The sequence below is a fragment of the Medicago truncatula genome, chromosome 4 (genome assembly GCF_003473485.1).
Source record: "Medicago truncatula cultivar Jemalong A17 chromosome 4, MtrunA17r5.0-ANR, whole genome shotgun sequence".
NCBI classification, from domain to species: domain Eukaryota; kingdom Viridiplantae; phylum Streptophyta; class Magnoliopsida; order Fabales; family Fabaceae; genus Medicago; species Medicago truncatula.
Window position 1 is genome coordinate 31387832 of NC_053045.1, and position 24113 is coordinate 31411944.

General features: G+C 32.7%; 3 protein-coding genes and 1 pseudogene across 10 annotated transcripts; 2 read left to right on the forward strand and 2 right to left on the reverse strand.

The window, feature by feature from the left end:
* Positions 1 to 232: 232 nt before the first annotated feature.
* On the reverse strand, positions 233 to 2377 carry LOC25492471 (cytochrome P450 93B16). Its single transcript, XM_013600612.3, has 2 exons — positions 1293 to 2377; positions 233 to 1093 (listed from the first exon to the last, which is right to left on the reverse strand). The coding sequence occupies exons 1-2, from the start codon at positions 2223 to 2225 to the stop codon at positions 434 to 436; spliced, it is 1593 nt and encodes a 530-aa protein (XP_013456066.2). The 5' UTR covers positions 2226 to 2377; the 3' UTR covers positions 233 to 433.
* Positions 2378 to 7846: 5469 nt separating this feature from the next.
* On the forward strand, positions 7847 to 8978 carry LOC25492472 (dirigent protein 10). Its single transcript, XM_013600613.3, has one exon. The coding sequence runs from the start codon at positions 7895 to 7897 to the stop codon at positions 8804 to 8806; it is 912 nt and encodes a 303-aa protein (XP_013456067.1). The 5' UTR covers positions 7847 to 7894; the 3' UTR covers positions 8807 to 8978.
* A 3825-nt stretch (positions 8979 to 12803) lies between these two features.
* On the forward strand, positions 12804 to 14741 carry LOC25492473 (licodione synthase-like; annotated as a pseudogene).
* A 1038-nt stretch (positions 14742 to 15779) lies between these two features.
* Positions 15780 to 23893, reverse strand: LOC25492474 (DNA repair protein RAD51 homolog 4). Of its 8 annotated transcripts, none has more exons than XM_013600618.3 (10): positions 23734 to 23893; positions 23574 to 23653; positions 23339 to 23454; positions 22683 to 22764; positions 21343 to 21477; positions 21133 to 21225; positions 20950 to 21040; positions 18901 to 18971; positions 16439 to 16588; positions 15790 to 16168 (listed from the first exon to the last, which is right to left on the reverse strand). In XM_013600618.3, the coding sequence occupies exons 1-10, from the start codon at positions 23819 to 23821 to the stop codon at positions 16127 to 16129; spliced, it is 948 nt and encodes a 315-aa protein (XP_013456072.1). In that variant the 5' UTR covers positions 23822 to 23893; the 3' UTR covers positions 15790 to 16126. The 8 variants fall into 8 exon arrangements, 5 of the variants coding, with proteins under 5 accessions (XP_039689474.1, XP_013456072.1, XP_039689473.1 ...); XM_039833539.1 differs by having other exon boundaries at positions 21121 to 21225; XM_039833538.1 differs by having other exon boundaries at positions 21121 to 21246.
* Positions 23894 to 24113: the final 220 nt, after the last annotated feature.

The following is a 24113-nucleotide window of genomic DNA, read 5'->3' on the forward strand; positions in this document are numbered from 1 at the left end:
ATTGTGATTTTACGTCACAAATTTTTTTATAATACGGGAAATTTTAACGAGTGTCATGGGGCACAGACCTTTAAAAGGTAACTTTTAAAAAAAAATTATAATCAATGCATTGAAAATTGAAACATTTAACTTTTTTCATGGAATAATTTCTCCTTTTGGAATGCTTAAAGAGTGTCTCGGAGACACTCGTTAATAAGACCCTTATTATACAACACAAAGCATAAAAAAGATATATTAATTGAACTATACATCCATAATTTTTTCCTTCTATTTGTCATAGGTTCTCTACATGGGAGATAGTTTTTTACGACAAAATGCAAGACACTACATATTGACACATCTCCCTACTAGGATGCTACATTAATGGTATGAGAATAGATCCTTCCGCCTGACATAACCTTTGTTCCATCTCTAAAATGTCACAAATTCCCTTTTACAAAAGCTGAAGAAAAGTATTTGGGTTCATTCTTGAAATCGGAATACAAATAAGATCATTGGCTCTAGGAGCGGTCAATCCAGGTCTTTCATCCATATCGATTGTTTTGCCTCGATCTAATATTTTACCTTCGGAGTCAAGCATTTTCCACTCAAAGCATTGCACCAAAGCCCCGACTACGGTGGGCAATTGGCGCATGGCCAACGGCATACCAGGGCAGCCTCTCCTTCCAGAACCAAATGGTAGCAACTCATAGTGATGCCCTTTCATATCTATATTGTTTCCTTCTTTGTTTTCTAAAAACCTTTCTGGCTTAAAATCTAATGCATTTTCCCATATCTTTTGGTCTCTTCCCATAGCCCAAATGTTCACACAAACCATTGATCCTTTTGGAACCATTTTACCATCAACAACACAATCTTCCATTCCTTTCCTCATAATCATCGGTATCGGAGGGTGAAGCCTCATGGTTTCTTTTATGATGGCATGTATATAAGGAAGGTTTGGACTGTCTTCTTCACACACTAATCTTTCCTTTCCTACAACTCTCTCTACCTCCTCTTGAGCTTTTTTCAACACCCTTGGATTGTTAAACAGTTCTGATATTGCCCATTCGACTGAGATGGCAGTAGTGTCGGTAGCTGCTGTGAAGTAATCCTGAAATATATATCAACAATAATCGATAGATATAAACATCAAAAGTAAAAACTGTAGAAATAAAAATTAGTTATTGTTGTTATTATTATTGAAAATATTGGTTTAAGTGTATTTTTGTGTGTATTTCTAAAAATGAGTTGGATTTGTAGTTGTGACCATATAAAAACATAATAAACATGAGGAGAAGATGTATATGTACCAAGATCAATGATTTGATATGACTTCTAGTAAAATTGACTTCAAGGTCTTTCTCCTCAAAGACATTAAGCAAAATGTCAAGAAAATCTTTGAGTCTCTCTTCTCCATTTAGAGAACCATCCTCTATTACCTTGGTTTTCCTTCTTGATTCCTCCCGATCGGAAATTATCTTCTCCAACAAAGCATCATACCTCTTGTGTATGTCCAAGGCCCTTTTTTTAAAACCTTGCAAGTCAAAGTTCTTGAAAAATCCTATAAAATCCGAAACATTAAATTCTCCAAAAATTTGTGTTACCTCGCGAACCAAAGCCCTAGCTTGTTCTGCCTGGTTGTCTGTCCCTGAGGTTTCAATGCTCAACATCATTCGTGATATTATGTTGTTTGAAAGCTTCAACAAAGCTTGTGTGAGGTTCAAACTTTCTCTGGCCTTAGATTTATTTGTCAATGTTTGAATGAATTCATCGAGTTCTTGGGTTCGAATCGGTAGGAATTGCCCAATGGTTCGGTTACCCAAGAGCTCAGTGGTGCTGAGCTTTTTAATAAATTTCCAATATGAACCATAAGGGGCGAATGCAAAAGTGGCGTCGTCATAGACAACCATGTTGATGGCTATGTTCATTTTACGATGGGAATACACAAGCTCGTGCGTCTTGAGAAACTCTTTGGCGAGTGATGGAGTGTTAACAACTATAAATCGAGCAGAGCCAAGTCGAAGGGATATAAGAGGTCCATATCGCTCAGAGAGGTCGCGGAAGGCATGATGAATAAGTGGTTTAAGGAGATGAAGATGTCCAATTATTGGTATTGTTGGTGGACTTGGAGGGAGGGGTAAATGTGGTTGTGATTTCTTGTTTCTCTTAAAGACGGAGAAAAGTGGGAGAAGGAAAAGAAGAAGGAGCACAATCATAGCTAATAAGAAGGAATGAGAAATCATCTTGTTTTATTAGCTTTGAAAATAATAATTGGGAAGTGCCAAACTATATATATGCATGGTATATATTTTGGATTACCACTAACATCTTTTATAGTATGTACATGCGTTGACATTTGCAATCAAAGAAATCTTTTCAAAAATTGTAGGTGCATCTTGGTAGAGAAGATAACATAATGAAGAAAAACTTTAAAAGGAACATTCATATGTAGGCTGCGTGTAATTAATTAGAGTTTGAAAAACGTAAGGATCGCTTGACATTTTAAAAAGCTGGTTGGGTACGTAGGGACGTGATATCCCACTAATAGGATTATCGAGTGTCTTTAGACACTTTTAAATACCTAAAATGGTAAGGTTTTATGAGAATTTTTATATTTAATGCGTTGGAAATTAAAGTATTTAAGTTTTATAAAAAATAATTTTTTAATTATAAGTCTCTAGAGTACTCTAGAGACGTTCGTTAGCAAAATATTAATTAATTATTACCGTTAATTCTTTTGATTATATATATTTTTTTAAATTAGTTGTGTATTATAGACCAAGGAAAACATATTTATTTGTGGGACTATATTATATCTGAAGAAAATATATAAATGGTGTGGGGGTGACCAGGTATAGCCCATGCCTACCTCTCTATTATTATTGTTTGTATCATCAGCTTGCAAGCAACGGTAAACTAGCCAACCAATTATGTATATACAAACTTTTCAAGACCAAGCTAGAGGCTCAATAATTACGTGCAATGCCCTTATGTAGAGGAATTGGATGTGAATTGAACGGTTCATATTTAATGTAAGTTTATTCTTTTATTAACCTTCTACGTAGAGTTCAAGGGTCATGCATAATAATGTCATGTTTCCTAGATTCATGAATGTTGTCTTTATGAGGATTGATTTGGCTATCCAAAAAGGCTTAGCAGCACAGCTTGTTGCCGCTTGCCTTTAAAATCTGAATTGTCGAATCTTCATCAAACAATTGAATGACAAATTTTAATAGTTATTTGTTAGGTTAGTTTCCCTCAAACTTATTTTCTCTTAGCTCAAATTAGTTGAGATACCCAACTCCCTTCATCACCCCATCTTAACTGCAAGTTGCTTTCAAATAATAAATTGATGATATGATCCTCCTCAAGGTTTTAAGTTGGATTCTTCTCGAAGTCAATTTCAGTGGGCTAATATAGCTTCTTTAAAAAAAAATGATGATATGATGTGTACATATACATTGATGATATATGAAAAACCCAAATAAATTTATCTTCATGTTCTATAATTAATCAAAAGGAACATGTTTCGTGTACACTCGTATGATTGTATACACCTTGAGAGAGAAAGATAGAGTGTGATTGGTTGAGATGTTGTGATATTAAAAAGTGATATAAGTAACTATTCATTTGTCATCTTCATATTAAGTGATTGGTTGAGATGTTGTTATATAAAAGAGTGATAGAGATAAAGTAAGACGTTGCATAAGTGTAAAAATAAATTATGAGATGTTCAAATATCATTGTTAAGAAATCATTTATTTGTCATCTTCATATTAGTGGCTAGAAAAATTCACTTTTAATATGAATAAGTGGGGTGTTTGGAGTTTGAACCACAACCCCTGCACAAATTGTGCATTATTTCTTATAAAATGAGTTAAGCTCGTGGAGACATTGTCTCATAAAACTTAACTATGAGCATCGTGCATAACTTCCACACCACGTAATTAGCTTGATTAATAATATCCAGCTATGTGTTAATTCTATCGCCTTTACTTTTAGTAGACATAATATTAATATATTCGTTGAAATTAAACATACTAGTCGTTTTACTACCTACTACTATATTGACTATATCTATAGCCATAGGTTAATTGAAACGATCGCATCGTTGAAAACTCTAATTTAGTTTCTTTCATCTGCTTATCTATTCCCTCCCTTGCTTTATTCATTATTTGGTTTACATTGGACTCTTTTGTGATATAGAATAGTTCAGTTGGTAAGGACATGCATTGTTATATGTAGGTGTTGGAGTTTAAATCTTGGACACCATACTTATTCACCTTGAAAAAAGTGAATTTTAGTCACTAAACTACATGGCAAAAAATAAATATAAAAAAATAACCCCCTAAAAGCAATACAAGGGTATGAAGTTTCCATCCATCAATGGTGCATGCAAAGAATTACTTTACAAGATACGTAAGAACAAAAGGTCATAGCTTTCTATTGAGTTTTATTATTAAATTAAGAACAAATTATGGTATGGTAATAGGCGAAGAGATCCTTTGTTCTAAGGAGGGGGTTTCGGGAAAAAGAAAATGTGAAAAGAGATGATATGATAATAATAATAATAATAATAATAATAATAATAATAATAATAATAATCTTCTGTAACAATACATAAAGGGATATTCTCTTTTGAGTTTTTTTTTCCTTTCATTTTTACCCTTCATTTAATTTTTTTTTTTCATTTTTATAATACTATAATTTCAACTATCAATTAAAAATTAGTTAAATATGATCAAAATAAGATCTTCCGGCACAAGCTGTACAAGAAAGAACTTATTAACCAAGCCAAGTTACATCACAATTAAGTCCAAAAAACAAAAATCAGAAAACAAACTAATTTACAACAATTATACAAGAAATGAGGTTACGCCTCCAAACATGATAATAAAAATCGAAAGTAACATACTTTGATTTTAACCACCGAAATGAACGAAGCTTAACCTTTTCACATAAAGAAAGTGAATAATCTTCTTTATGTCGGAAAAAACATCTATTTTTCTTCTTTCAAATAGTCCAAACCACATAAAGCCAAATAATTTTAAGAGACAACCGAACATTTTTCGAATGGCCCTCTGGCCCACCAAACTGCACCAAATGATCATTTTAAAATCCTTGAGTCGCCATTGAGAAACCTAACTATCATTATGGAGCAAGAGGTCAATTTCTACCATAAAAGCTAAGTCACATTTAACGAACAAATGGTCCATGTCTTCGATGTAGCCACAACTTGTCGAATAACCTTGATCATTTTTTATATATAATACGACGCAAAGCCAAATTAACTTTTTTTGGGACAGAGTTAAAAAGCAACCGCCAATCAAAAATATTAATCTTTAGAGGAACTTCTTTTAACCACCGACCATGAGTATTTGCCGGAATAATAATTGTCTTCCCCTTCAGTTATGTTAGCATAAGCACTACTAACCATATAACTTTGTGAGGCATGTAATTTCCAAGACCAATGATCCTCCACCTCATCCTGCAAAACAACTGAAAATAAATGCTCCACACCCAACAACTACTCCTTCCACGCAAACAGTCTCCTCTTCCACATGATGTAACAAGAGTGGAATGCAAGACAATGTTGTATGACGTACCGAAAAACATATTATTTCTAATTTGTAAGAGACCATAATCACAATTTTTCCTCAAAAAAGTGTTGTGTCAAACTAGATACTTACCACCAAGTCCTACATTGAGTAGTGCGGAAAAAAAAATGGGAGTCAAAGAGAATTTTTAAGTGTCATTTGAAATTTCCTATATTTATATTGAACATAATACTTTTTAAATTCTCATTATTTTGAAAAGTCTCAAACTTAATCATCCAAACAGTAAAATTTACATAGAACAATTAAAATTGCCTCGAAAAATTACATTATCTTAAAATATTGCATAGCACACTCTAAAGAATGTAGAAAGGTTAAAGAGTACTCATTCTACAAATTAAATATAATGAGCTTAATCATCATGAGAACGATCCTTCAACTCAACAAAACTTGATATATTTTCCAAAGACTCGTGAAGCCTTGGACTCAGGACTTGCAAACTAGCAAATGAAAGATTTTGAAAGTGACACCAATATTTAAAAAAATCAAACATGTCTTTATATGAATCTAATGTTATTATCTTGGGCTATGTTTGTTTTGATTGGTTTTTTATTTGCCTAGAAAATGTAAAAAAACAATAGTCAAATGTTAGTATTTAGAAGAATTGAGAGGTTATTATTATTATTAAGTGTATAGTGGTACAAATTTTTGTAATTTTGAACTATGACATATATTGGTCTATTGATGTAATTTTAAGCCAAATATATTTTGGTCCTTTAAATTTGATAAAAATATTGGGTTAATTCTTTATGTTTTTAAGTTTTAAATAGGTGATTTACGTTGTTAATTTAATACACTATTACTCTTTTAAGGACTCATTTGAAACTTCAAAACTTTAAATAAGTGCATAAAATTAACAACTTAAAAGGATATATTTAAAACTTAACAAAAACTTAAATACCTATTTAAAACTTAAAATTAAAACTTAAAGGATTAATTTGGCATTTTTGTCAAACTTAAATGACAAAAAAAGATATTTGGCCGTAACTTTATGTCAACCATGTGAGGTGACTTATAATGAAGGTTTGATTGGTGTCTCATTCAAAATATGATCTAGTATTGTTGTATACAAACATGCAATTAGATATTTGTGTATGTTTTGCAACTATGCTTCAGCATTTCAAGAAGTAACTTCAATGCTGATGAAGTGGGGTTGGATGTGGTTTTGGTGCTTGTGTTTGTTTTTGTAGTAATATAATGCCCTTCGGTTTCTTTGCTTATTACTCCCTCCGTCCCAAATTGTATGTCGCTTTAGGGAAAAAAAATTTGTCCCAAATTATATGTCGCTTTACAATACCAATGTAACATTAATGTTACTTTTCCTATTATAACCTTAGTTATTTATTACTCTCTCTTCTTTCAATTCTTTCATTTATCTTTCCTATATTATTTATTAAGGACAATTTTGTAAAACAACTCATAATATCTCTTTTCCATACAATATTAATTGCATTTCTTAATATGTGTGAAATACCTAAAACGTCATACAATTTGGGACGGAGGGAGTAGTATATATCACTTTTGCATATTGAAAACACCAAAAATATTTAAAATAAATTAGTATTTTATAACTTATTGGCTGCAGGTTCCAAGTGACATAGATTATTTAAAAGTTTCATATACTCCGTTCCTTTTTAAGTGTCATTTTTGGAGAATTTTTTTGTTCCTATTTATCTGTCACCAGCGGCGAAGCTAGCAATAATTTTATGAGGTGGCCACCCAAAAGTAACCAAAGTCATAAAAAATTATTACATCTAAAATCGAACTTGGGGCAGCCAAATATATATTATTAGGGGTAGCTAAACATAAAAATATACCTACAAATTCAATAAAATTTATTTTTTTGGGGTAGCCATAGCTACCCCTCTCTTGTACAAGCATTCGCCCATGACTGTCACTTTCAAAGTTCAATGCAACATTAAATGTTATTTTACCAATATTGTCCTTAATTATTTATTGCGGAGAGATTATAAATATATGAAATGAGATATTAAATGAATAAGGTCATTATAGTAAAAGTATAGCTTATCGCATCAAAAGTAGTATCAATTGTTGATTGTTCTAGTTTGTGTAAAATGTTAAAATGTAACAATTAAAAAGGAACGGAAGTGTATAATATTTGTTGCTGTTTAGTTATAACTACTACTACTACAAAGAGAGATATCAGCTCCATATATACACAACAACTCCTCTCATCAACTCCATATCATTGAATTCATAGTATTTGTATCAGCTCCCATAACTCTATCATATCATCTCATCAAAACACAAAATCAAATTATCAAACCTTAGCAAACATGGCACGCTTTGAAACTTTTTTTACCACTATGCCTCTCAAATCCATTATGCTTATGGCATTGATATTATTCCTTACATTAACTTCCACAACTTCAACTCGAATTCTCAGTGAACAAGAAACACCAGAAGAACCAATTGTTGATTCAGCAGAATCTCCTGTATCTTCCACAATTCTCCCTCCACTTGCTGCCCCGACAACAGCCACAACAACCAGTACTGATATTCCCGATCAGCACCACACACTATCATTTTTCATGCATGACATTCTAGGTGGCTCCAATCCAACAGCAAGAGCAGTGACCGGAGTCGTTACAAATCCGGCCCTCAATGCTCAAGTTGCATTTGCAAAGCCAAATGGCGCAAACCTTCCTCTAAACAACGGTGTTCCACAGAACAATAACAACAACGGAATCCTAAACAACAACAACCTTCCTTTCCTAACAGGACTCAGTGGGAACACAGGAAACGTGTTCAATAACAATAATAATGGGAACAACAATTTCCCAGTGACGAATATGAATCAGATACCGCAGGGAACGACGGTGCAGGAGCTGATGTTTGGTACAATGACAGTGTTTGATGATGAACTGACAGAAGGTGAAGAGTTGGGATCAGGATTAGTTGGAAAAGCACAAGGATTTTATATAGCAAGTTCAACGGAAGGAACAAGTCAAGTAATGGCATTCACTGCAAAGTTTGAAGAGAATGGTTATGAAGATAGTCTCAGCTTCTTTGGAGTCCACAGAACAACACAAGTTTCACAATCACAACTTGCAATCATTGGAGGAACCGGAAAGTATGTGAATGCTAATGGATTTGCTATTATTAAGACATTTCCGGTCAACGGTCAGCAACATAACACTGATGGACTTGAAACTCTCTTGCACCTCACTGCCTATCTTTCCTATTAGTAGCGTTGTCTTTTAATTATGTGTTGTGAATGAACTTTATGTTTTCACTTTACAAAACTATTGCAAAAAATTTGTCTTTTGTGTGATAAATCTTAACTAGTGATTACATTGTACTTTTGGAAAAACAAATATAAATGTTATATATCCTTTTGAGAGAGCCATAAACCTAGAACGAATTTTGTTGCTCTGATTTTGTACTAAAATCTTTAGTCATATTGCATCTCATCATTCATAAACTTTGTTACATATATGGCTAGATGTATCCATTGAAAAATAATAATAGATGGATTGAAATGATTTTTATGTTCAGATTAGGGGTGGCAAATATATATTTGATCAATGCATCACCTAGATTATGATGTGAGTCCTGTAGATGTTGTTGATGAGCTTGGAATCGTACGTCAAGAAAATGCACTTGCCGCATTCCATCTAGATTGTAACAAGTGGGGTGTAAATGTTCATGTTAAACTTCTTATTGTTGTTTAGTACTTAACTTGCTGTGCAAGTTTCCTTGCTTACCTAGAGTATCTACTATGTACCTTCTCTAGATGATTGTATCCTAGTTAAGAGTTTGTTAGCTTTCCATAGTACTATATATAGTTCCTTTGTAACAAACTCATAACTAATTGAATAATATACAGATTTTCTCTTTCTTCCTCTCCAAGTTTTCTGTTTTCTCTCACACTCTTCCATGGAAATGGTGAAGTTTATGAGTTCAAATACATATAGCCAATTTAAAAGCGTACGCAATCGAATAATGGTAAACTATCGTTTGGTTTTTCCAACTTCCAAACTGGAAATCCATTGCATTGTTGTTCTAGTTAATCAATTAAGAAAGCATCGATATCACCTGCTTTCTTGCGGTATTGATTCTCACATGTTTCTTGTTGATCTCAGGAGATATGTAAGCTTCTTACTCTTTTGTTTTTTCCGTGTCAATAAAATGATAATTCTCGTGTGTCCCCCCTTCTTAATCCGTTGTAGAAAGAAATGATGCAACGGCGTGAAATTTTCTCATAAATTTACTGACAAGTTTTTAAGTGTGAAAATAGACGAGATTTTGCTTATTGATGTATATTCTTTTTAGAACAATGATTGTAATTCATATTAATCAACATCGCATCTTTTAGGGTATTGATGCTGCTCGGGTGGAGAAAATTCTTGACATGGCTTTTATAACTCTCAACAAGAATTTAGTGCCTGGTGAGTGACTTGTTGCTCATCATTTATAGGGAGTTTTCGGTATGTGGAGGCATTTTTTCTTCCTACAAATCATTGTTCTTAGGATTGCCATAATATTTTGGTAAAAAAGAAGGCATGACATCATAATATTTTATTGAGAAATAGAACTAGAGAGTTATTTGTTAAAAAAAAAAAATCATACCAATTTGGTCAATTTAAGATTCTAAGTTAAGAGAGTTAACCAAATCTCACTATCAACATCGCCGTTAATTTGCATTTTTGCTCATCTCTATGATTATTACTAACATGTGCTTATTACAAGTATGCGTAATCCTATTAACATGCAATTTAGTTTGATTAGGGTATTAATTTTGATAAATTTAGCAAAATGTTAGGGTTTAGGTTAGTTTGAAAATCTCATTAGCTTGTTAGATCATGATGTTAAGATGGAATGTTATTGCTGGCATTGTTGTTTAGAGTATGTTTAGATACAATTTGGTTGTTTTGAACTTCAATTAATAATACTAATTGTGATAGTTTCATAAAAAGCATTCAAGGTGTTTGATAAAATGCCCATATGAATAATACATTGTTTTTTGAGATTTTCATAGACAAATCTCACGTGGGATCTTTATGAATTCAGTATAAAATCATTCGAAAAAATAACCAATGGTATAATAAAGTTAGAAAAGCATTTGTACCAAAAAAAAAAAAAAAAGTTAGAAAAGCACTATATAGTCAATTTAGTTTAGTTACTTTCAATATCTTGAATGGTTGTTCCTATGTTAATGTTCCATTCCGAATGATTTTTTGTATTCTTTTGTAGAAAATGTTAATTTGTGTCTTTTAAGCATAAGTTAATGAGTTAAAAGTAAAAATATTTTGTTACAATTAATGCATTTGAATTTAATTTTTATACTTTTAATTAATTGAAGGCACAAAATTTAAGAAAAAGTTTTTACTTTTGGTAGCATGACCCTTGTTTTATTTGTGTAGATATGGTAATAGCAATTGTCACTTATCTTTTCACAAATTGAACTAAAATTTCAAGTATTTACACCCTTAATTTGATAAAATAATAGATAATCATGATCACTTAACAGCCAAACTAAGGAGTTAGACTATATTACCAAATGAACGGTTACAAATTTTGCAGATCTATTTCAGTTTAGGTGTATAGTACACGTACGTGACGACAAGTAATTGATTCATACAATAAATTTTTTGCCAACTAAATTAGGGTACATACATGCTCAGAAATAATCTGTGTGAACTGTGAGCCCGTTTCCATTTAATTAAATAAGTAAATTAAATTTTGTTAAATAAAAGTAATTTAAATTTTGTAATCGTAAACTTAATTCAGTTGACAGAGATATTGCATATTATATGCAGAGTCGGGGTTCGTCGAACCCCAAACACCCAACTTCTTCACATTTAATATGTGTGAGCTCATGTCATTAGGTTACTTGACAAAATAAAGTAATTTAAATTTCAAACTTGGAGACGTATCTGTATCGGATGCGTATTGAATATCAATATTCTATGGATACTCGCGGATATGTACCCACAAAGTATTAGAGTTAATTATTTTAATTAGTTAAAAATATTTTATCGAATATTTATAGGATACTCCACAAATACATAAGGATACTTATATGATACTTTACAGTTACGTATTCTAGAAAAGATGAGTGTAAAAAAGTAAGATAATGTTATAAAAATTCGATGGAGATGCATATGTTTCGATTTTAGATATAATTTTGTAGAATTGTTTTTCAGTGAACCACTTAAAATATTATTTTTTTTGTGGACAAATGTAACGATATATATATATATATATATATATATATATATATATATATATATATGTAGAGTTTATGTTGAGTTTTGTTTAAAGATGTTCATGTAAATATTGTAACATATGAATGAAGACTAAAATGATTTATACGAAAATTTTACATTTTTATTTATTTTAATCACATGTATTATTCCAAAAATTATGACTTTTATAATAAGGAAAAATAATCAATGCGTATTTTCTTCAAGTATTTACATGCATATACATTTTAGTATAAAAAAATTGTTAACGTATCTTAGTAAGTGGCGGAGCCACATTCATCTTAGGAGATGCACATACACCTCCTCACGTTTGTAATTTTGCACCTACTATTCTATTGTATTTCTACGTTGAATCCCCTTAATTTTCTTATTTGCACCTCCTTTGCATCTTACTTTAAAATCTCTTTAGAGAGTTAGGCCCACATGTTTTTTTTTCTATTCAATTTAGAATTCTGCTCTTTATCCAACATAAATTGCTCGCTCCCAACTAAGAATACAAAAGTATTATGTATGAGTTAACTCACGCCAGTGTAAATCTCTACGTGAGTTAACTCACGTTAGTTTTTAATTTTTACACGAGTTAACTCGCGTAGTTTTAAACAATCAAAATACAATTCTTATTTCATACTGTGAAGTGTGAACCGGTGCACTTGTGGCTCCTTTGTTGAGACAACAAATTATTCATTGACGAAGATAATTATCCCACATGCATATGAAATTAATATATCTTCATTCAATTGTTTGATTAAGATTCAACAATTCAATTTTTAAAGGCAAGCGAACAATAAGTTGTGCCGTTAGAGCTTTTTGGATAACAAAATCAATCATCGTAAACACAATATTTATGGACCTAAGAGAAATGACATTGTTATGCATGACCCTTTAAACTCAAACGTAGAAGGTCAATAAAAGAACAAACTTACATTAAATATGCACCGTTCAATTCACATCCAATTCCTCTACATAAGGACTTCGATTCACTTAGCTTCCATCAATGAGAAAAGAAAAATTAAAGAAATGGAATTTCAAGTATTATTGGCATTTTCTTTCTTGCTTTCAGTTTTTGTTTGCTACTTACTTTTACGACCACATTTGAACCGTCGCAATCACAAATACCTCCCTCCATCACCTCCTCTCAAACTTCCAATTATTGGCCATATGCACCTCTTAGGTCCTCTCCTCCATCAATCCCTCCACAATCTCTCCACCAAATACGGTCCATTATTCACTCTTAACATGGGTTCCGTCCTCTGCGTGATCGCTTCCACCCCTCACTCCGCCAAACAATTCCTCCAAATCAACGAACTCGCCTTTATTCGCCGCATTGAAACCGCAGCAATCAAACGTCTAACTTATGATTCATCTCTAGCTTTCGCGCCCTACGGTGATTATTGGAGGTTCATTAAAAAACTTAGCATGAATGAACTTTTAGGCTCTCGTGGTATAAGCAACTTCCAGCACTTGAGATCGCAAGAGACACAAAGTTTTATGAAACTTTTGGCTAAGAAAGCCAAAACATGTGAGGTTGTGAATGTAACCGAGGAATTATTGAAGTTGACGAATAATGTTATTTCTAAGATGATGTTAGGGGAAGCTGAGGAAGCCAGGGAAGTTGTCCGTGGCGTGACCGAGATTTTCGGGGAGTTTAATGTTTCGGATTTTATTTGGTTGTTTAAGAAAGTTGACTTCCAAGGGTTTGGGAAGAGGATAGAAGACTTGTTTTTTAAGTTTGATACGTTGGTGGAAAGGATTATTTGTAAACGTGAGGAGATAAGGAAGAAGAGAAATGGAGAGAGTAGAAAGGGGGAGATAAGAGACTTTCTTGATATCCTACTTGATTATGTCGAGGATGAAAGCTCTGAGATGAAAATTCAAAGGGTTCACGTTAAGGCCTTGATTATGGTAAATCCATTATATATGCATGCATACATATTTATCATTTATGTCATTTTAAGTATATTCTTCTTTTTTTAGCAAAAAGAAAATATACATTATCATTTTTGTGTCGAAAAACAAAATATATTCTTCTTTAGTCTTAATTTATAAATCATTTAAGTTTTGACGTCACATCATCTAAAAAATGTAATTAATATTATATCATTTATTGTTTAGTGTCTAACACATCTCAAATAAAATTATATCAAAGAAAAATCATTATGGAAAACCAATACAACATCAACATTTATGCAAAATGTATTTGAATGTTTGAAGAAAGTTTGAGTCACAAATTATTTTTTTTTTTAACAATGCCTTGGATTTGTAGGATTTCTTCACAGCAGGAACAGATACAACAGCAATATCAACAGAATGGGCATTAGTAGAACTCATAAAAAAACCCATCTTTACTCCAAAAAGCTCGTGAAGAAATCGACAACATAGTAGGCAAAAACAGAACAGTTGAAGAATCCGACATTTCAAATATGCCATATCTACAAGCAATCATAAGAGAAACATTTCGTCTTCACCCACCAGTTCCTATGGTTACAAGAAGATGTGTAGCAGAATGCAAAGTTGAAAACTATGTGATCCCAGAAAACACATTACTCTTTGTCAATGTTTGGTCCATTGGAGAAATCCAAAATTATGGAAAAACCCATTAGAGTTTCGTCCTGAAAGATTCTTGAAAAATGGTGAAGGAGATTCAATTGATGTTAGGGGACAACATTTTCAACTTCTACCATTTGGATCTGGAAGAAGAATGTGTCCTGGTGTTTCGTTAGCCATGCAAGAAGTGCCAGCATTGCTTGGTGCAATTATTCAGTGTTTTGATTTTAAGGTTGTGGACCACAAAACTGGGATGATTTTAAATGATGTTGGTGATATTGATGTTGATGAACGGCCAGGTTTGACTGCTCCAAGAGTTAATAATCTTCTGTGTGTTCCTGTTGAGAGGACAAAATGTGGGGCCACTTGAAATTATTAATCCTTGGATTTTAGTAGATATTTGAATAACACGTGTAGGATGTATGAGGTATCATGGATTCATGTACGTGCTTCCTTTTTTAATGTTGTTCCATGCATGACACAAGTGTTAATTGGATTCATGTATAAATGAACATCTTGTGGTTCAGAAATAATTGTGCAGTGTTTCGTCAATTTCAGAGTAATTTGTGTGTTTTTCCATTTAATAAAATGGCGATTTTGCAATATAATCTCCTCTTGCAAGATTCACCCTCACCTATGTTAGTCATGCTGATCGAGTGCTGTGTGCATAGTTTTTTGGCTAAAATATGGTTTTGGTCCCTGCAAATATGCCTCGTTTTGGTTTTAGTCCCTGCAAAAAAAATTTGTTGTTTTTGGTCCCTGCAAATATGTCTCATTTTGGTTTTGGTCCCTGACTCCACTTTTGTGATAATTTGCACACATGTCACATGATGACTGAACCATTTATTAGAGAAATAGTCCTTGCAAAATCTTTTGATTTTGAAAAAGGTCCCTGCAAAATATTTTGATTTTGAAAATAGTCCCTGCAGGGACCATTTCCAAAAACAAAATATTTTGCGGGGACCAAAAACAACAATTTTTTTTTACAGGGACTAAAACCAAAACGAGACATATTTGCAGGGATCAAAACCATATTTTAGCCTAGTTTTTTTTAACAAAAAAAAATATTAAGAACATAATAACCAGAACCCTCTATAAACTTAAGTCATAATTACAGGAGGATTCTTGATAAAAATTTGTATGTTTTTCTTGCGTAGGGAGTTGAATAAGTGAGAGGTTAGAAACTTGGAGACAAGTTCTAAAAGTGTATAATAACTTATCTTCAAGTTGAAGTAGGAGTACAAAGTATTTTCAAATGTAACTTAACAAAGGTTGAAACATACCTAGCTAGAGGTGAAAGATTGAGACCATATCATACCATATATGTCACATAGTTTAAATATCTAGAGTCTATTCTTAAAAAGAAAATATCTTAGATCTATTGTAAAAAGTAATAGAGAAATAGAGGTGATTGAAAGTGAGGAGAGATAGGTGATTTATGTAATAAAAAATACTGCTCAAGCCAAAGGAAAAATTTTGTAGCACGATCAAAGATGTTGTACAATGGGATAGAATGTTGGACAATAAAATGCCAACACGAGTAAACTCAATGTAACAATGTTGCACTAATGTGTCGAAATACAGTAAGATATAGAATTAGGAATGACAGCATTTGCGAGTGAGTTAGGGTTAGCACCTATTAAGAAAGATTGTAGGACTCACTCCTTTGACAAAAGTAACAAAAACAAGTTTCTCCATGCACTTCTATGAAAGGCTATTCCTTTGATGAATCACCAATTAGCGGTGAGAATAGTTTCAAACAAACAGACGGGTCGAAGTTGCAGACCTACCAGAAGCCTGAAACAGAACAGTAAATTCAGACTGATTAATTTCCATTTTCAACAACAGCTGGTTCAAATCTTTTAAAGATGAACAGACTACCCTTTAATGACAAACACTTAAGAGGAAATTAGAATCCCAATGGTGCCCAAGAATAATGCAGTTCCAATAAATTGAAAGTAAGAAACCCATAAATCAACAGTTAGTTCAAAAATAGAAACAAAAAACAGTATTAACATATAGAAACAAAAAACACACAATAAAGAAACTTTCTAATCAGGCACCTACCATAGCTGGATGTTTTATTATTGAGATGTTGCTGACATTGCTTCTACAATCACGTGAAAGTAAAAGCCGTACATGAGGGACACTCTTCCAACTCTCTCCAAGTGCTGGTTTAGGATTACCGTCATCCCCACCCACCACATGATTTGTCACCTACAAAATATTTACCATTGAATGTATCATCTGAAGGATGTATAGCTGCCCGGCCAATACTAATCATTGCAGTTATGTTTGAAATTTTCTAAAAAAATATTGAGCCAAGTTTTAACTCAACCCTTGTCTGCCTTTACAGTGCCCTCGCTACTTCTGTCTTCTTGTTTTGTTTAATCCGCAAAAGCAAAATAGTACTTTTGTAACACTTTTTTCTGGATACTGTTTATTATAAGGCTAAGTTTGACACAAGCTCACCAGACAGAAACCACCTTACTTCTCTCCGATACATCATTGTCTCATTAAGATATGATTCAAGCACATCAAACGGGGGGCTTTTTGAAGGTTCTTGTTAGAATATATTGTATAGGTTAATTAGGGTAGTTAAGAATTAAAGTAGAAGTTAGTTAGTAAGTCGATAAGCTTGTTAGGTGGTTGTTAAGGGTAGTTATTTTGGTTATTCTTAAAAAGTCTTTAAATAGTCCTCAATTCGTAGAGGGAAAAGATAGCTTTGAATAATTAAATTTAGTGGCTCGAGATAGCTCTAGTGTGAAAAGAAGAGAGCTCCTTTGGTTTGGGGTAGCCTTGTGTGCAAGGTTATCATCTTCATTGTATACCTTTTGTATCTTCTCTTTCAATCTCACCACATCAATAGGAAATTTTCAATTGTTTGCAATCTTTTTTCATTTCCATCTGTTTTTACACCATTATTCTAGGACAAGCAGACCCTAGCAGTTCTAGCATAACCACCACTTTGACCTTATGAGCAAGCAAACAAGGTAAATCGCATCTGACTGTAGAAGTTATGGGTTTTTTTTTTGTGGTGGCCGGGGTTTAAACCCCAGACCTTGCATATATTATGCGTTGTCCATACCAACCGAGCTAAGCTCACGAGGACTGAAGTTATGGGTTTAGATAAAAGAAGAAAAAGAAGAAATATAATTGTTGTTGATAATAATACTAATAATAATAATAATAATAATAATAATAATAATAATAATAGTAATACTAATAGTAATAATAATAATAGTAGTAATAATAGTAATAGTAATAGTAATACTAATAATAGTAATAGTAATAATAATAATAGTAATAGTAATAGTAATAATAATACTAGTAATAGTAATAGTAATAATAATAGTAATACTAGTAATAGTAATAGTAATAGTAATAATAATAATAGTAATAGTAATAATAATAGTAATACTAGTAATAGTAATAATAATAATAATAATAATAATAATAATAATAATAATAATAATAGTAATAGTAATACTAATAATAATAATAATAGTAATAATAATAATAATAGTAATAATAATAATAATAATAATAATAATAATAATAACAAGTAATATAAAAAATAAACCTAAGAATTAATCTAAGTTCAGTGCTATTCCTAGGAAAAAACATACACTAATATATTATCAAAGATATTATAAGATATTTTCTTATGTTTTAATGGTGAACAAACTTGAAGGTGCCTTCAGTAATTCAGCCTTACTATAATATATAAAACAATGTTGAGCTGAATCGCTACAAAATAATACAATTAAGATGATCATCTGTGGACAGTAATCATTTTAGAGCCAAATTATAGAGCACAAAAATGTTTATAAAAACCATTGATTGTTACCCATAGAAGCTTACGGCAGATAAGAGGTCATCTGACAACCACCAATAATGATTGATATCTTAAAACTCAGTTGATTAAGAACGTAAGACACGTTGGTGGAGACCCTCGAGAGTTATGCAACATTTCGATGTAATTAAGAGTGAGGGGGTGTTCCTAGTTTTATCTGATATAATATTTGTAAGGTGAAATGTCCTAGAAGTAACTAAAAATACAGCTAAAAAAAATAATTGGCACTAAACTATGGTAGAAACTATTAATATGAAAAAACAAATCTATAGAATTTACTGCTGCTAGAAACGTGATTTTAAAATAATATCGTAATAAATAACATCTCAGAAAATAAAGGATGAGGAAGAAACAAGGAAGAGATGCGCAACAGCAAAGCATTAAGTCAGGTAATATGGTTTAGACAGTAGCCGGTTCCCATGATGAAGAACTCTATAGAAGGAATCAATTTATTGTTTCTCAAACATATCAAAGATACAGGCCAAACCTTTTATTGAAATATCATATTTGGCCAAACAGATCAGATTGAAGAAATTAAAAAAATTATATTTCCATATCAATTTGAATTAAGAGGAGCCGAGAAAAATTTCCAACTAATTAGAATTTTCTCACAATCATTGAAAGATTATCGTTGGCATTGGCAAGAAAGAAGCAAAATAAAAGTAAAACTTACCAACACTGCAATATTATGCTCATGTGCTAGCTGCTTCAGTAAAAAACCAGAAGATATCATTAAAGCGTGTCCTGAAATCACCCATAATATGCAAACAAAGTTTATGTACATGTCAATAATTATCCAACCTATTATCACAGCATATAAGCCTCTCTTAACCAAAAAAAAAAAAAGGAAAAACATCCTAGGAAAACGGTGGCATAAAAAATATCACAACAAAACTAAAATGCAGTAAGACATAATAGACAAGATCTCAACCTCAAAACAATTTGCAGAATGCCTTATGATCCATATCACCCGATTCCTCATTATGAAACAGTCCAATGGATCAATCTACCTTGACGGAAAAATATATATACTTTTTTAGGGAATATCTAGAGCCTGTTTGAAACAATTTTTGTTTTCGGTTTTTGAAATATACAAGCCCTCTTCTCACAATAGTTATCCTTTTACATGTTTTAGTTTTAGTCCCCAAAACTAAGAAATTCAAAACAGTTTCCAAAACTGTAATTTTAAAAATAGTTTAGCAAAAAAGTTTTTAATTTTCAAATTTTTAAAAACTAAAAAAGAGTTTTTAATCTCTTGTTTTTATGTTTTTCAGTGGAATAGAAATGGCAACTAGGGATTGAACTTTGAAACTATGATGACGCACTTGATTTGATACATGATTACAAAATGCTATAAGTGGTTACCAGATGATAGACGACTCTTATTGTATGCTTGAACATAAAACAGGATTCAGTTTTGACTTTTGAGGATGAACTACCAGACTATAATACCTGAGACCTGGTCCTCAAAGTTGCTGTTTTGGCACATAGTAAGTAATAAGACGAACATCAAACCCATATGGTTGTCTAACTCGCAAGTTAACACAATGACTGTGCATTTCTAGGTATCAGACACAGGTTAATACTCCCAACAAACTTCCTTTTTGGTAAACTCAGGTAAACTATCTCAAACTCATGAGTTTTATTTAATGACAAATATTAGAATGTTGGTCTATGTTAGTGTATGTTGTGGGTGGGGATAGAACCATCAACCTCCTTATCACTCCACTCCTTGACTCTCCCACCCTAACCACTAAACCAATCTTATATCCCCACTCTCACGAGTTTACTAAGTCAGCAAATCTAACGACAGCACACAAAAAAGCCCCAAAACACCTTTGACCGCATTTCATTTGTTCCCTTCAGCCTTTAAGATCAAAGTTCACCCAACCTCAAACCTTCAGGTAAAACCTCTGGCCTGCTACTCAAACCTTCAAACTGTTTACACTAAGTTTCACCCCGAGCTCATCGTAACCTTTTCCCCTCTTAGAAACTTTACCTCGGGTTCCCTTTGAACATAAGCCTCTCTTCTTCCAGCAAAGACCTTCAACCAACGAATCTCCAATGAAAATCAGAGGAAGGTGCTGTACAGTCTCTGACGAACCTCCTTAATCTGAATCTCCAAATTACGGTAATGTTGTGTTTTGCTACTTTGCTTTATTATGAAGTTGAAATGTTTAATTATTAATATGTTACTAACTCAATATCATGTATAGATGTCATTTATCACTTTTTTAAGATTAATTTTATATTATATGAACTCTCTCCCCGAGTTTACATAACACTCAGAGTTGGACAGCCTTGCATATCCTTCTTAAAAATGTAGAAGAGCAAGCACTGCTCATTAACTCAGGCAATTTCCTTCACAACAAAAAATTATAACAAGTAAACTGATAAAAGGAATGCATTAGCATAGAAAATTATAAATAATGAACATGAACAACAACAGCACAACTGAGCCAATTACAGTCGGTACTTGACTCAAGGAAATTTGGGGATTAACATTAGATTATATAATTTGAATGGGGTCTAGGACAACTAGAATGATCCGTGATTATGAATAACCGATAATATAAGTAGCCAAGTGCCCGATGGTATCTTTTAATTCTGAGCATGTCAAGAAAGCCAAGAGACTAGAAAAAAATATGAAGGTATACAAAAGAGAATAAAATCATAAATGGTAAGTATACCAAGAAATTTTGCATGCAAATATGTACTATACCCTGAGGACCATTGCCCCTGAGGATGGGAGTAATCAGTGAAGAAATTGAATCAACAATAAGTACTTGCACTTGATGATCTGATTTGACAATCTGTGCCAGTATACAGTAGCCAATTATTTGATGGAAAGAAATACAAAACCAATTAAGTTGCATCAGGTACAAATATTCACGTCAATGAAAACCTGGGATCTCAGATTAATCTTCAGTTGATGCAGCAGATCAAACATCTGATATACATCAAACACTGGGTAGCAAATTATCCTGTCCAATATGTTCTGTAGAAGTCTATGATCAGCCTAAAAGATGGATTATTTACAGACAATTTTATGACCAGTTAACAAACAAAAAAACAAGGACCAAACAATGGACAGTAAGTCTGAATCCAGACTAACCTGATTTACTGAGACATAATCAGAAGACTGTCCAACAAAATATGCAATACGCTGGGGTGAAAAGGAGTTGCCAGTATCTAAATATATAACTGAACACTTATTCTTTGCAACAGTTGAGGAAGACATCAAGCAAACCTAATAATTATTCATAAACAAGCCAAGTTACACTTGAACAGAACAAATAGTAGATAAAAACTTACCGTATGTCTACCAAATAAGAGATGATTCAGTAGCGTCATGTGCATGTCAACGATAATATAGATGGAAACCTATGGTAGCGGAAAGATTATCAACAGAACAAAAGTAAAACATTTTGGTTTACACGCTTATTCTTAAGACACCCAAAATTATGGATGAAATAAATGCCTTGATAGGGCAATTGAGATACTGACAGTACCCATTTGATAAACTAGGAGTAGGAGAAGAGATCATAACCATGCAAGTACCCATGCAATACATTTTTGTACTTGAGCTTTATTTATATTGTGATTTTTCTCTTATATCGGATGAATAAGAACATAAATTTCTTATTCTTTTGTAGTGCACTTTCTTTTCTTCTTTTGCCAAGGTTATCGAATCAAGGTTCAAATTGTGAATAAGATGTCTTGCATTCTGAATCATGAATCCATTTTTTTATAAATCGTATGGTATATAATCAAAAAGTATAAATTGATATATCTTATGTGTCTTCAAAATTCAAGTCACAAATCAAATGACAAAAAAGTGGGTGGATGTACAAAGTTTGAAAGTTCAACCCTTAAAAAAAACATAATCTACTCACTACACTATCTCCAAAGTCAAGGTCATTTAGTTCATCTTCATCCTCTAATTTCATGATCTTCCACAGCACCTCCAACTCTCTTCAATTTCACCTCCCTTCATGCCAACCTCGGCTTTTAAGTTTCTTAGACCTATCTCTTTGAACAAGACAAGGGACCAAACCAGAGAATAATCGAGAAGAGAGGGTGTGAAAGGTGTAGGCAAGTGGGCTAGGACTCTTCGATGGTAAATTTGACTTGGGTTATTAGAAATTTGTTTTTGGCTGTATATGTCTGTTTTTAAAAACCAGTAACATGTATTTTGGAACACGGGTTGTGCAACCTAGCCTTTTTCAGGGCTGCCCCCGCATTATAAATATTTTTTCCACAAATAACCAATTGCATCACATTTGTATTACAAAAGTACCAAATTAATACCATTCCCCCCTCAAACCCACCCCCGCTGAATAAGCCTCTCCCTCCAATGATTAGAAATTGGCTGTGGATGAGGCAGACCTGCCCCAACCCGTTTATACTCCTACTCAATATATGAGTTACACGGAATAGAAATTAAACTCTAACCTGTGTCTTGCCAGAAGAGGATGGTCCAACAAGTTCAGTTAACTGTCCTACACGTAACCCACCTCCAAGCAATGCATCAATCCTAAATTAAACAGATTCAAATATACTAAGTTGTGCTACTTTCAAGCCACAGCTACACCTTATTAAAAACAAAATATAACATTTCTCAAGAACTCAATATTATAAACCGCAAAAATTCCAAACCCCACAAGACAAAATAAAGCACTGTTCAAATTGTGGAAAATGGTGAAGAATCACTCAAATCATATCAATTTCATGCTACAAAAGTGGCTATATTATGTAGGACGGAAAGTAAATGAGTTGCATTTCACTTTCAACCTTCCTAGATTCCTATTATGCCACTTATACGCTATGAACCACAAACACAGACATGACACGGACACGTCGACACAAAATTTAAAAAAATTGAATGTAATCAAATGTGTCGGTGTTGTGTCAAAACCGAACACACCTTCCATCAGAAGTGTCGGTGCTACATGGCGTATACACACATCATAAGTATTCGAAAAATCGTGCATAAATGCCATATGCAAACACATTTACTTCTAAAATGCCATGCAAAATCCTAGGAAGGCATAATAAGATATTAATTAACAACATAATCAAACTATAGCTTGAATTAAGTCAGAGATTACCCTTCACAACCAGTGGAGAAAACGTGCTTATTCCGTTTAGCATCTTCAATTAGCTGCAAACCGTTTAGCACTGGTGGATGTAAAGCATCAACTATTAATAGAAGTTGATGAATACCCTAAACAGTTACAAAATTCAAATTAGAATTACGAATAACAGAATAATAAAAACATAATAATAATCACAATTCTTCTACAAAAACGATTAAAGCAGAATGAGTGTGTAGCTAACCCTAACCTGCTTGAGTCTTTCCGAATTGGAGTGATTAGCTGCGGAAGCAAATAATGCGTCGAGATCGTGAAGGAGGAAATCTTCGACTGAGAAGAAAAATGAATAATGATGGTGTTAGATGAAATTGAAAGATGAAAAGGGGGAAAATGAGGAAGAGAGGAACGACCAGAATAAATGGCGTGGGAAGCGCAGAAAGTTTGGAAGTTAGAGTCGATGAGTGGATACTCTTTCGAAAGAGAGTTCAGTGGTGCCATTTTCTTACAATGCCGTCAACAACATGTTTTCTCTATCATGATTTAAACAAAATATTTTACGATAAATTATACCATATTTTTGAAAAATTATGAATAAGTTACTTACAATTAATTAAAGGTTCACGTTAACTTATGCCTTTAAGATTTGTTTGTTTTATAAGAAAGAAAGTGAAAAGATAGTAAGAAGGATAGAAAGTTTCTTGAAAAGTGTGATTCCTCTGTTTGAAACTGTCACAGAAGAAATAATGGTTGTTTTAACTTTTCCGTCCAACAATGTAGAGAAATTAATCAA

Coding starts and splice junctions, on each gene's coding strand:
- LOC25492471 (XM_013600612.3), bottom strand. CDS start 2,225: ATGATTTCTCATTCCTTCTTATTAGCTATGATTGTGCTCCTTCTTCTT. Junction 1,094..1,292: donor ATATCAAATCATTGATCTTG/GTACATATACAT, acceptor TATATATTTCAG/GATTACTTCACAGCAGCTAC.
- LOC25492472 (XM_013600613.3), top strand. CDS start 7,895: ATGGCACGCTTTGAAACTTTTTTTACCACTATGCCTCTCAAATCCATT.
- LOC25492474 (XM_039833538.1), bottom strand. CDS start 23,821: ATGGCACCACTGAACTCTCTTTCGAAAGAGTATCCACTCATCGACTCT. Junction 23,455..23,573: donor ATTCGGAAAGACTCAAGCAG/GTTAGGGTTAGC, acceptor GTAACTGTTTAG/GGTATTCATCAACTTCTATT. Junction 21,041..21,120: donor GATCCCAGGTTTTCATTGAC/GTGAATATTTGT, acceptor ATACTGGCACAG/ATTGTCAAATCAGATCATCA.